Raw genomic sequence first — 12340 nt, 5'->3', positions numbered from 1 at the left:
CCTTGGCCCCATTGCTATCTCTTAGCTGGGAACAGTGAGAGGCTGCCTGGCAGAGGGAACAACTGGGGATCAGCGTGGTCATCAGAATCTTGGCTCAGTGTCATTCAGTGTGGTATCCTGAGAGGGCAGGTGGTACTGTCTCAGTGCTGTCTTTCTGAGCTGGCCATGGGCTCTGTTGTACAGGGAATTCCTTAACACCTGGCAAACTTGATAGAAATCCCTGGGGCACCTGGCAGCCAGGCATACTCTGGCTGGAAACCAAGGCCCACCTCTAATGGGGTGAAGTGTGAGCTTCCTTGTACCCAGTGCAGCGGAACTTCAGGGGCTCAAGTTCCTGACTCAAGGCTCCAGGGAATCTGGAGGCAGCTGGTGAACTGGGCATGTCATCTAAGACTTGGAGCTGTGTCTCTGGCAAAGCTAGACTGTAAATAGACCCCATAGGCCCCATGCCAAGGAGGGCAGCAATGGTGAGAACTACAGGCAGAACTCAATTCTAGCACTACCACTTTCCAACTGGGAGCTCTGGAAATTCAAGTCAAATACAGACTCTGTAGAAGGGGAACCTGCTTGTCCTAGAGCGCCCAGCCCTGATGCTTGGGTCCTGACTAAGCTTCCTGCTCACTGGCATCTTAGCTGTGCTTCTTGCTCTGAATAATAATGGCAGGGACTGATTTTCCTTGGAGGGAAAGAGTAACCAATTTTATGCTAGTCAGTGACTAGTGACTAAAAAATAGGGAATGTTAGGGAAATCTTCTTGAAGCATCCTTTCAAATGCCAAGGTAGGAAGGAAACTTACCCTTGATTCATAAAGAAAATTTCCTTTTGGACAAATGCAAGTTGAGAGAAGAGTAGCCATGGGAACTCCCTCTGCAGGCTTCCTAGCATGCACCTAGCAGGTTTTCAAAGATGTCTGCTAACAAACGGACACATGGACACACAGATGGAGCAACAGATGAGTGCAGGCCAGCTGGGAAGGAAGGAAGGAAGGAAGGAAGGAAGGAAGGAAGGAAGGAAGGAAGGAAGGAAGGAAGGAAGGAAGGAAGGAACTTCAGTGACTGACTTGCCAGAGCTGAGCAGCTGCTGGGTGTGAAGAATCCCAGAGTGCTCGGTGCTGCAGGGGGCGCTCTCGTCCTTAATCAGCCTTGGGGCCCAGAGTCAACTAGTGAATGTGCTATTAGAAGTGAGGGCTGTGGCTAGAAGTCAGGAGGACTGAGCCACCCCTTCCACTTCAAAGATCTTGCACCCCCTTCTGCCCAAATCATCGAAGTTTCAAAGATGCCCTTTGATATGCCCAGCAGAGACAAAGACCCAGGATTCAAGCAAAGCTAGGGTAGATGAAAGAGCCAGGGCCGGGAGTCCCTGTATGCCACCCAGAACTTCACCCTACAAAGCCCCATTAGGCACTGGCTCCTGCCTGTAGGCCTCATCTTCTTAACTCTCTAACACAATGCTGACAGATTGGTGGCGCTGGTTTCCTCTCCCCACCCCAGAACAATATTTTATGAGGAGTCTGTTTTATTAAAATATTTTCCGCTGGATGCTTCCTGTGTTTCAAGAAGTTGGTCTTGCCAGCTGGAGCTGATGACAGTTGAGAAAAACACATGCAAGGGCTGTTGTGACATGGCATTTGGAATTGGAGGGGACTTGCGGGGGGGAGTATGGAGGAGAAGCAGGAAAACACCCGGGTGGCACCAGAAATGTCACTGGCATGATGGGAGCACAGCCTCCCCTCCTCCTCATTAAGAAAATGTGAAAAGAAGCCCTTGCAGTGACGTCCCCAAATGTACCTCCTTGTGGGCATGAACGGCTGTGAGGTGTGGTCACAGAAGACCTGTCATTTGTTTTCTATCACTGTTATTTGCCAGTCTCCCCAGCTACCCTATCCCAGAAACCAGTCCCATGCTCCTGCTGGCTCATCTCAACCCCCCTAATGCTTCCAGAAAAGAAATCTAAGACGGGCACATTACAAGAGAAAACTAGAAGTGATACTGACACGGCTCAGGCAATTACCAGGAAAACAGCATTGTCGGCAACTGCTCTTTGCACACAGTCACCTCTGCCACTGAACAGGAACAGCAGAAATAAATGTGGTTAGTGAGTCTAGTCTTTAATCAGGTGCCTGGCCACCAAGTGGGTAATGTATTTCCCTAGGATATGGGCTGCTGTTAGTCTGGGGTGTTTCATGCAACGCAAGGATGACCTGGTTTACAGCTCAGTCAGGTCCATGTTCTCTGTCCCAGGCCACTGGTAAAAGGGTTAGGTCAGTTGTAAAGAGGTGGCTTTAAAGAAACATGGCTAATTTCACTCCCCTCAGGAGAAATCGTTAGGGCCTGAGGCAGTCTGGTGCTCTTCAGCATTATATCCACAAGGGGGCAGTCATAACCCACAGCCAGAGAACACTACTTCAGTATTCCCACCACCCTACTGTGCATAACACAAATTAACCCTGCACCCAACTCCAGAATTCCTCTGTTCCAAATCTAATCTCCAGAAACTCCCCCACTCCCATCTTTTCTTTCTCCCTGGGTTCTGTGGGTAAAGGCCATCCTAGAAGGCTGGTTCTAGACAGACTCGGGTGTCTCAAGAGGTTCCTGATTGTGAATCAAAGAATCCTGGAGGGACTGAAGTGCACCTGACTTAGGCTACAGTTTGACCTTTCCAAGTAGATTCTGGCTCCAGTTCTGGCTAGGAGCTACCATCTCCCTTCTTACCCAGAAAATTTTCAGAAAGGAGGCTATACATGGGGAAGCATTCCCCTTCCCACTCAAAGGACTAATTTTTCTCATTTCTCCAGTCACCCCAGGCAAAGAAGAATTCATGAAATTTCTAAAGACATCCTAGGAAGCTGATGTCAAGTTGTCTGGGTGGAGCCCAGGAGGTATGCTCCTTGGGGACAAAGGGAAGCTGTGTTGCCTTCTTCAGGTGGCTCTGGAGTGCAGGCTGTCTGCAGTTTTTGCCCATCGTCACTCAGGTACCAAGCCTCTGGCCATGGCTTTTATCCATTTGGTCACCTTGTCTGGTCAATAGCTATTCAGCATGTGACCAGAGCTAGTTCTAAGTTAGGTCCTGGGTATCCCAGAGCTACCCCTGAGGAGCTGCAGGGGCCGGGGAGGTGCAGAGGCAAAGTCCTGACAGCACAGACACTGTGGTACAGGAGAGCAGAGGCCAGTGAGGGTGAGGATGTCTTGTGTACAAACCCAAGTCCTAGGCTAGGGGCATGACAAGGTCTAGGAGGGACTGACCTGTTAAACAGGTAGTCTCTTTGACCTAGTGGCTAACCTTTACCTTTGAGTCTAATCTTCAGCATGAGAGGCCTGGGACCTTCTTTGAAGCATGACCTAGTACCGTTTGGGCCTCACCACTCCAAGTACAGCACAGGTACATGTGGCCTTTGGAGTCTGCTGATGTGACAACTAGATAAGTCAGCAGTGAGGATCAAGGTCTGTTCCTTGATTGACCTCTTTGTGAAACACCTTCTCAGGGCTTCAGGAGAGCCTTCAGAAGAGAGGTGAGGGTTGCACATTTGGCCACCACAGAGCACTTGACAGCTAGGTTCTTGGAATGAAAGGGAGACGGCAACTGGTACTCACTGTTCAGGGCTCGAGATGGATGTCCTCCGGCCTTCCATGGTGATGTTGCTCTTTGGTCTCTTGACAACATGTGGACGGGGTGGGCGCACCTAGAATGGGCATGGGGAAATCCCCAAGAAGGAATCAGTTGAAAAGCCACATGGGGCCATTGTGAAGATTTGGGTAGTGGTCCCAGAACGACATGGCTAGCGGGTTTCCAGGTAAAAGCTGCAAAGACCACACTAATCACAGACACAGCATCATTTAATGTGTGGTGGATAGTATGCTATCTGAAATTTGAGTCTGAAATGCTCTGAAGGGTGGGAACAGTATCCCTGGCCTCCTCAGAAGGCTTAGTGAGATGAGGCCTCTGTGGAACCTGGAATGGAGACATGAAACTCAGAAACCAGTGTGTGGAGCAAAGAGGTTCTGTTTAGACTTGTTTTGGGGACACACAGGCTTATTTTGCTCATTTTAAAAAGTGAATTCCAAGGTGCTTATTTCCATTTCTAAATTGGAGGGCAAGCAAATGAAAGTATCACAGTGTGCACCAAAACCATCCTTTCACTTCCCAGGGCACCCTACATCTGTCTTCCAGTAAGGGCTTAGCCGGATGCTGCACACTTCCCTGCATCCACTCTGTCAGTGCTGATCTGGCCCAAGGGTGGTGTTGGGTGCTCTAGGAAGTGGACAGCTTCCCACTCCCACTGCTCCCCTGTGCCGACAAGATGGATTGGTTATTCTGAGTTGCCGCCTCTGAAAGCCAACAAGGAGGCTCAGAGAAAAAAGATGCTTCCCTTCCTCATCAGAGCCGGTTTCTGGTGTTAGGCAAGATTTTCTAGGTGCTTTTAGAAGCATCTCATTTGGTCCAATCAGCATTACATGGCTTTACATTTGGTACTGTCATCTGTGACCATTTCCAATGTCTGAAAGGTACAGGGAGAGAGCTCAGCTAGAAGGCCCCTCTTTGATGCTCCTTGCCAATGGCCCTTGTTTTCCTGCAGCTGCGATGCCACACTGGCTGCTTGGCAGACAAGACAGGGAAGGAGAGCGTGCACATTGTTTCCTGCTGCCCTTTTCCTGAACACCCCCGCTCCCAGCAATTTATAGGCGACACAGCACAATGGCTTAGGAACAAGATTACAGAAGTTGGCTGCATACAAGACAAGTCTTGATAGAGTCTCATCAAGCCCTCAGGTCTGCACACGTCTGATTTAACCAAAGTTTTTCCTCTGGAGCAGCCAATCTGAGCTCAGCCTTGTTTGGCAAGTCAGAGATGTGGTAAAGGCCAAGTGCATTCCACCAAACATGCTGTCTTCTTCCATGGAGCTACTGTGAAGACTTGGGCACAGGGCACAGGGGGCATCTCAGTGTGGGCCCAGTACAGAATGGGTGGCTCCAGCAATGCTCACTCTGCTTCTCTGTGACCTGCACACCCCTTGTCAAGAACAAAAGGGGTTGTTTCTGAGTTAGAAGATAGATTCCAGATGATCTTATCCTTTTGGACATCCTGTGTGGTGCTTGGAAGATAGTAGAATCTCAACAAAATCTGTAGGCTTGTGAATGCTGTTTCCCAGAATCTAAGAGGTATATCATGCTGCCACTGTTATTATTGCTGTTATTAGAATGGTGCCTGCCACCTAACAGACATTCGGTCAACATCTGCTAGATGAATGAATGGCTGTAAACTGCCGCCCATTCTCACTCTGAGGGGGTTTCCCCAACCTCAGCCAGGCCCCTTGCATCCCCAAGACTCTGCCTGCAAAGGCGGGAGTGCAGCTGGGTGGAGGAGCTGCTTGGCCCCTGCTGGTGACCTGGAGATTGTGCTGGGGAGGCGGGGGGGGGGGGGGGGAGCGGGGGGGGAGCGGCGGCGGGGGGAGAGGGGGGGAAGGTCAGACATTAAGGCCTGTTGGCTGTCCTGCACAGGGCTGCTCCTCGCTACAATAAAGGCGGGTTAAGAATGTGAACTTGTGGCTGAAATGGGGGGATTAAGTTTGTGGCAACTTCAACTGAACTTGCAACGTGGTGAAACATGGGGAAAAAGAACAACAGAGCTAATTAGACGAGCTGAGCTGTCAGAGTGCCGCTGAATGGCTCAGCGCCAACAAACAAAAGGAATGGGTTGGCAATCAGCAGGATCGATGGAGGAGACTGCTTCATTAGGGATGATAAAACAGACAGAGGAGGGAGAGGGAGGGGGAGGGGTGGGTGAGGGAGGAAAAGACACAGCGGACCAGAGCCAGTCACTCTGGCAGTTACAGACCCGCCTGGAGTCACACACACCTCACTGGTGTGGCATTATCCTCACAGAACACCATCCAGATGCACCCAGGATGGAGCCTGCAACATACACACAGTCTCACAAACAGATCCCCACAAAGGCATGCACAAGAGGTGACGGTACACACACACACACACACACACACACACACACACAGAGAGAGAGAGAGAGAGAGAGAGAGAGAGAGAGAGAGAGAGAGAGAGGGGGGAAGGCAAATCAAATCACAACCAGGCCCAGACACACACAGGCAAAATGGTTTAATTAAGGCTGCATCACAAGATGATGCAGACAGCTCTCGTCATATCTAGGCAGTCACATCCTTCTTTGGGGGTGCTTAGGAAGGGTAGGGACTGGGCACAGGGAAAAACCACCCTCTTGCACAACAGGGGCTGGCTCACCACTGCTAGGATGCCAGCAGCACCAGGGGAGAGAATGCTAAACAGGGATTTGCAGCTCTGTTAAGGGACTGGAGGGGAAAGTTGGGAAGCCAGCCAATTCCCCACTGGATTTAAAACCTGAGAAATCTAAGTCGGCAGGGTTAAATGTGTATTGAATACAAAAGCACCAAGTACATTTGATTTTAATGGTGAGTAAGAAATAATAAATACAGAGCTTATAAAGCACCTCACATGCAAACCAACTGCAGCCTGCCTCTCCCAGGTGGAATCCAGCCACTGCCCTTCATCTGGGAGATACTAGCATGGTTTTCTTCTACTCTTTCCTTTTTGAGAAAGGCACTTCAAATCCTCTGGTCACAGCTGAACCTTAGCCACAGGTGCTGGACTAAAAAATTCCTGTTAAGAATGAATGCCTAGCTGCCTCCCTCTCACCGCCACCCCACCCAGGCCAGCAGCTGCACGACCACCCTGGATGTTTGCAGCCAGTGACCTGGCAAAGCCTGGCTGGGCCAATGGCCTTTGACGAGGGAGTGTGTCAAACTGCCCTCTTTGCAGCCCTCAAGGGTTCTGTGCTCCAGGTCTCCCCATATTTCTCCCAGTGTCTGCTGGTGACCTCTGGAAATGCTGGCATAAATGAATAGTTCCTAGGACCTAGGGATTCAGTCCCTAAAAACACAAATCTAGAGCTCCTAAACTGGATCTCAGTGGCTCAGCATGCAGAGGTGTTCGGGAGGTGTAGGTGGCTTTTTTTGTGCCAGGCATTGTGTGATGTATTCTATATACATGACCTTGTTACTCTCACCAGGTAAGTATTGCTAAACTCTTCAAGATGATGAAAACTCTTCAAGATGATGAAGCTGGAGCTAAAGCAGGTAAACTTCTTGCCTAAGGTCACACATCAGGAAGTGGTCAAACTACCATTCAGATGGGGGCAGGCTTCTTCCCACTTCAAGCTCTGAGCAGCTGACCATCCTCCACACCTGCCTGCTTAGCATGCTAAGAACTGAGAGGGAGGGGCAGCCCCCAGGAACATGACCAGTCACCTCCTGCTCAGGCCAGGGGCAGAGGCAGCTGCTGCCCAGGCTTCTCTCCAGCAACATCTGCCTCCACAAGTCCTCAGGTGCCCAGGCATGCTCTGATCCACATGAGCCATCACGCTGGTGAGACCAGAGTCCACTCCAGCTGTCTCCAGTACTTGAGTTTTCTATGGGGAACAACAATACCCTGAATCATGCCAACTCCTGGCTTTCCCAATGTTCAGGCCTCTAAGGCTGACAGGATCTGTCTGTTGGGAACAAGAGAGGCAGGCCTGGCCTCAAAGGCCAGCACTGCCTATTAATGTCTCTGTGACTGGCTACAAACCAGGGAAACAACACCTGCTTCCTGTGTACACGAGCAAGGAAAGATAAGGAAGTAACTACATAGGTGCCTGGCATGGTCCTAGGCATATTGAAGGTGTTCATAAACAGTCCACCTCACCTCTGTACCCCTGCTGTGACTTACTACTGCTCTGGGGATTTCAGGCAAAGCTCAGTTGCCCAATAATCAACTATGTTTTTCTCAATCGAAGTTTCTGTCCTATTATTGTATGCTGAGCTTATCTGTAATTCCAGGAGATGGAGGGTCCTGGGGAGCTGGGGTACTGAAAGGACGATGGGTTCTATAGTTTGGTGATCCCTACTGAGGGAGTTGGGTAAGAACTATTTATTGTGAGGCTCAGCTGGGTTGAGTTCCCTAAAAATTATTTGCTGGCTGTAAAACTATACAAATGATGGTCTTTATAATTTTTATTATTTATCTATTTAAGAGCAACAGGCAGAGAAAGAGGCAGAGCAAGAGAGAGAATGGGCATACCAGGGCTTCCAGCCACTGCAAATAAATTCCAAATGCATGTGCCACCTTGTGAATCTGGGTTACGTGGGTACTGGGGAATGGAGCCTCAAACCGGTGTCCTTAGGCTTCACAGGCAAGCGCTTAACCATCAAGCCATCTCTCTAGCCCCCAAATGATGGTCTTTAATAAATGGGGCCATTCCTTAGAAACTATAAGGTGTAAAAGCTTGTTAGGAAGAGTAAGAACAATTACTTTATGCCAGGCCCTGTGCTAGGTGCTATCCAAGTTTAACTTCACAGAAGGCCTCTGTGAACAGACAGCCTGGTACACAGAGAGAAACGTGGTTCAGTGACCTTCAATCCCTGCCTCAAGGCACACAGCCTCAGCTTTCAAGCCTAGCTCTGCTGGCTTCCCATATCCATGTTGCTAGCAGTTGCACCAAAATGCTTGATAATGCATGCAAGGTTCGATCCAGGAAGGCTTTCTGTCCCCCAAAGTTGGTTTTCTTGTTGCTTATGCCTTCCTTCCAATGACAGTGAACAGGAACATTCCAGTCCCTTGATAGCTGTGCTGACTGGGGTTTGGGCTAATCACAGATTGATAGGGGTACAGGATGGATCCACTGTCTCATGTGGATGGAATGGCAGACTCCTGACTGCCACAGAGGAAGCTATCTAAATTCTTCACCTCTACTCTAAACTTCTAACTCCACACACAGTGGGAGGGGGAGAAAAGAGAGCCACAGAACACCTGACATCCACTGGGAGAGCAGCTGCTCTACAGATGTGAACACCAAGTATTCAAACCACACATCGGGTCTACCTAGTCACTGCACAGCCTCTGTTCCTTCAGAAGATGGAACTGGAGGGGTGCTCTGGGGAGGGTGTGGGGGTGGGACAGTAGTTTGGGAAGTGCTCTGATTGTAGCAGATCAATGCTTGACCACAGCTGCCTTGTTTGATAGAATGGGAAACCATTCCCTTGGTAAGTATCCCTCACCAAACTGTCCTGACAAATGTCCCACTCTAAGACACCTATGTTATGTCTCAGCATGGCCAACATCTGTGACCATGGGAAAACAAAGTCCATCTATTCACCCTCGCCCATCTTCCCTCCATTTTGTGGTGCTAGGGATTAAACCCAGGGCCTTGCTCATGCTAGGAAAGCACTCTACCACTGAGCCACATTCCCAGCCTTGGCATTTCCCATCAAAACACATGTATGGGTCTTTCTCCTTGCCCCACTCTGTTCTCAGGTGTTTCTGGGTTAATCATACTATGTCCTGTTTCTTACACCCTTCTTTGGCAGTTTTCATGGGCAGGTGGCCTTCATTGTGAAGTTTAGCAGGGGACAGGACCTGACTCCATCTGAGGGGTCTCCATATTCTCTACCCTAAGGAGGAAGCATTTCTTAATCAAGAGCAGGTAGGGCCAGGTGTTGTGGCACACACCTTTAATCCCAGCACTAGGGAGGCAGAGGTAGGAGGATCACCATGAGTTCGAGGCCACCCTGAGACTACATAGTTAATTCCAGGTCAGCCTGGACCAGAGTGAGACCCTATCTTGAAAAACCAAAAAGAAAAAGAAAAAAAAAGAAAAACAGCAGGTGGGAATGAAGCCCTTGCTGCCAGACTCTGGCTTCATATATGAGGACAAAGCATTTGGAGCAAGTCTTTGGAATTTATTGGCTAGAAATGAAGCCTGCTCTGGAGATTTACTCCAATAGCGTACAAGATGCAAACGGCAGACTCTCCAGCTACCTCCAGCTCTGATCTGTGAAACACTGGCTGCTTCAGAAAAGGGAGAGAAGCCCGGGAAAGGCAAGTTCAAGTTCATGCTACACAGCGAGGGAAGCTGAAAAACCCACTTCCCAATTTTGTGCCAGGCGGGAAAGTCCACACTTCCGAGGTTTAGTGAGGCCGGGGAAGAGGGATCAGGCAGTGTTAGATGGGGAGGGCACACCACCGGCTACTCACGGGCCTCGAGCGCTGGATCTTGGGAGGCGGCAGCCGAGTGGGATGGAGTCTTTGTAGCTGCATTAAAGTGGAAACTTAAAACATCAGTATACACCGAGATAGTTCTATGTATAGCCATACATGGCCTAGTAGAAAGCCTTCAGGAACCCAGGTCAGAAGCCAGGGGGCCAACCTGGATATCTCCTAATCCCTCACCCACGTTATCTGTTTTCCCTCTGCTAATTCTCTGGTTCTGGATTCATCTCTAGCCTGATCAGTAGAATCATGTCCTGGCAGGACTCCCTGCTCCAGTCTCTATTCTCCCTATAGGTCAAGGCAGCCTTCTGAGGTGCAGTATGACCAGGCCATACCCACCTTCAAAACATCCAATGCCCCTTCCTTTCCTCAGGTTACAGCTTATCTTTGCTAGTATTCCTGGACCCTGCTGGGACCAGGCAAACCTTTCCCCTTCAGGTGGCACTGGGTTCTCATGCCTTGTCTACTAGTCCTCCTTTTGAGGAGGAATGAGCCACCCCTTTCCAATTGGTCTGGCAAATGTGGGTTTCTCATTTAAGGTTAGATACTACCTCCATGCCTCTGAATCCCTGGGGCATTCCACAGTGAGGGACTTAGGGTATGGTATTTGGCCCTCATGCTCCTATTTGTTAAATAGCTTGTTTTCTTGAAAGAGTTACCACTGTGCCTGTAGAAGGTTGAATGGGACTTAGGAAAAACAACAACAACAACTGCTGCTGCTCAGTAAATGCCTGATGAACAAATCCAATTACACAACATGCTGGGCTTTTAGAAAGTTAGGATGTGAGCCTAAACTCACAGACTTCTCAGCTCTCCTCTCAAAACTTGTGTGCGTATGGGGGTAGGCATGTCATGGCACATATGTGGCAGTCAGCAGACAACCTCGGGGTGTTGGTCCTCTCCTTCCTCCTTGTCTGAGAAGGAGCCCCTCTTCTTGTTGTCAATGGGAAGGCTAATGTAGTTGACCCATGAGCTTTGGGATTCTCCTGTCACCACCTCCCATTGCTGTAGGCACCCTGGAACTATAGACATATGTGCCTTTTTGTGTGTCTGGCTTTATGTGGGTGCTGAGAATCTGAACTTCTGCTGGCAGCTTGCAGAGCAAATGCCTTTAACAGCTGAGCATACTCCCAGCAGCCCCTTCTTATAGAACTTTTAACTCAAAAGCCAAGCTTTATCCTCTCGACAAGGACTAGATGTCCAAACACATGTGGGAATTGGGCAGACAGAGTAAGGACAGTAAAAATCTATACAAGTACAAGATCACAGGCTCCCAACAAGCCTTGCAGACTTCCAGTTGGTTCTTGCCCATTCTTCACAAAGCTACTTCACCATTTGACAAAGACTAGGCCTGTAATGGCCAACACAGGAGCCAATGGCCATATGTACTGGGTCCAAATTAAGATGTGCTGAAAGCATACCATACGTACCAGATTTGAGAGACTTAGAGAAGAATGTAAAACATCTCATTAATAACTTTTATACTGATTACATGTTGAAATGATAATATTTTGGAATTTGGGGTTCAATATGTTATTAAAATCAACTCCACCTGTTTCTTTTACTATTTGAATGCCTTACTAAAACACTTACAATCCCCCATGTGACTCACATGTGTGGCTCGCGTTACATTTTTCTTAACCAGTGCTGACTCTCGGGCTTTCATTGGTGGGAGTGGTGCTGAGGATTGAAAACCTGACCTAGAACTTTTCTAAATCTGACTCTTACAGGGCAGGGCCTGTGCCACAAGGCATCCCTGGGCTTGATGCCTAGAAAGCTGAGCAAGCAGCCTGAGGGGAAGATGGACATTTCCTTCATAGCTCTTACAGAGAGGTTGATGGAAATGACCTGTAGTTTCCCCAATCCTTCATTGTTAGCTAGGTGTGAGGGTGGACCTTCGTGCTAAACTTTCTTCAGTTGGCAGCTATTTGGGAGTTAAGTTGCTGCCAAGAGAGATGGGTATGCTGTACCACGTTTGTTCCCTTTCAGGGCTTACAGGGGGTGTGTCGGGACAGAGCTCCTAAGTCTCATTACTCAAGAGCAAGAAGAGTTGGCACTGGTTCCTACAGGTCAGGTGTCCTGACCAAACTGCCACCACCCCTACTTCTCTCATGCTTGGAGTTCCACTTCAGGGTGATCATCTTTCTAGTTTCATTGTCCTCACTGCTTGTCAACTTTGGCCTGATCTACTTTCATCCCCAAGACATCAGCAGTTACCTCCATTAGTAGGTTCCCTGACCTGAGCCTCTTCCCCTCCCTTCCCCTCCCAG

At 49.2% G+C, this 12340-nt stretch overlaps 1 protein-coding gene across 7 annotated transcripts in view; it reads right to left on the bottom strand.

Moving 5' to 3' along the window:
* Positions 1-12340, bottom strand: part of Dennd1a (DENN domain containing 1A) — a 573141-nt gene that overhangs the window by 15924 nt on the left and 544877 nt on the right. For 6 of the 7 annotated variants that reach the window (XM_045142266.1, XM_045142262.1, XM_004662787.2 and 3 more), the window contains one exon: positions 3591-3679. In XM_045142266.1, the coding sequence (XP_044998201.1) occupies positions 3591-3679 (89 nt within the window). Of the gene's footprint in view, positions 1-3590; positions 3680-10055; positions 10113-12340 lie in introns of all 7 variants that reach the window. The other variant, XM_045142267.1, reaches the window with a different exon arrangement.

Source organism: Jaculus jaculus, chromosome 1, assembly GCF_020740685.1.
Source record: "Jaculus jaculus isolate mJacJac1 chromosome 1, mJacJac1.mat.Y.cur, whole genome shotgun sequence".
Lineage (NCBI taxonomy): Eukaryota > Metazoa > Chordata > Mammalia > Rodentia > Dipodidae > Jaculus > Jaculus jaculus.
This window is presented reverse-complemented; position numbering and strand designations above follow the sequence as displayed.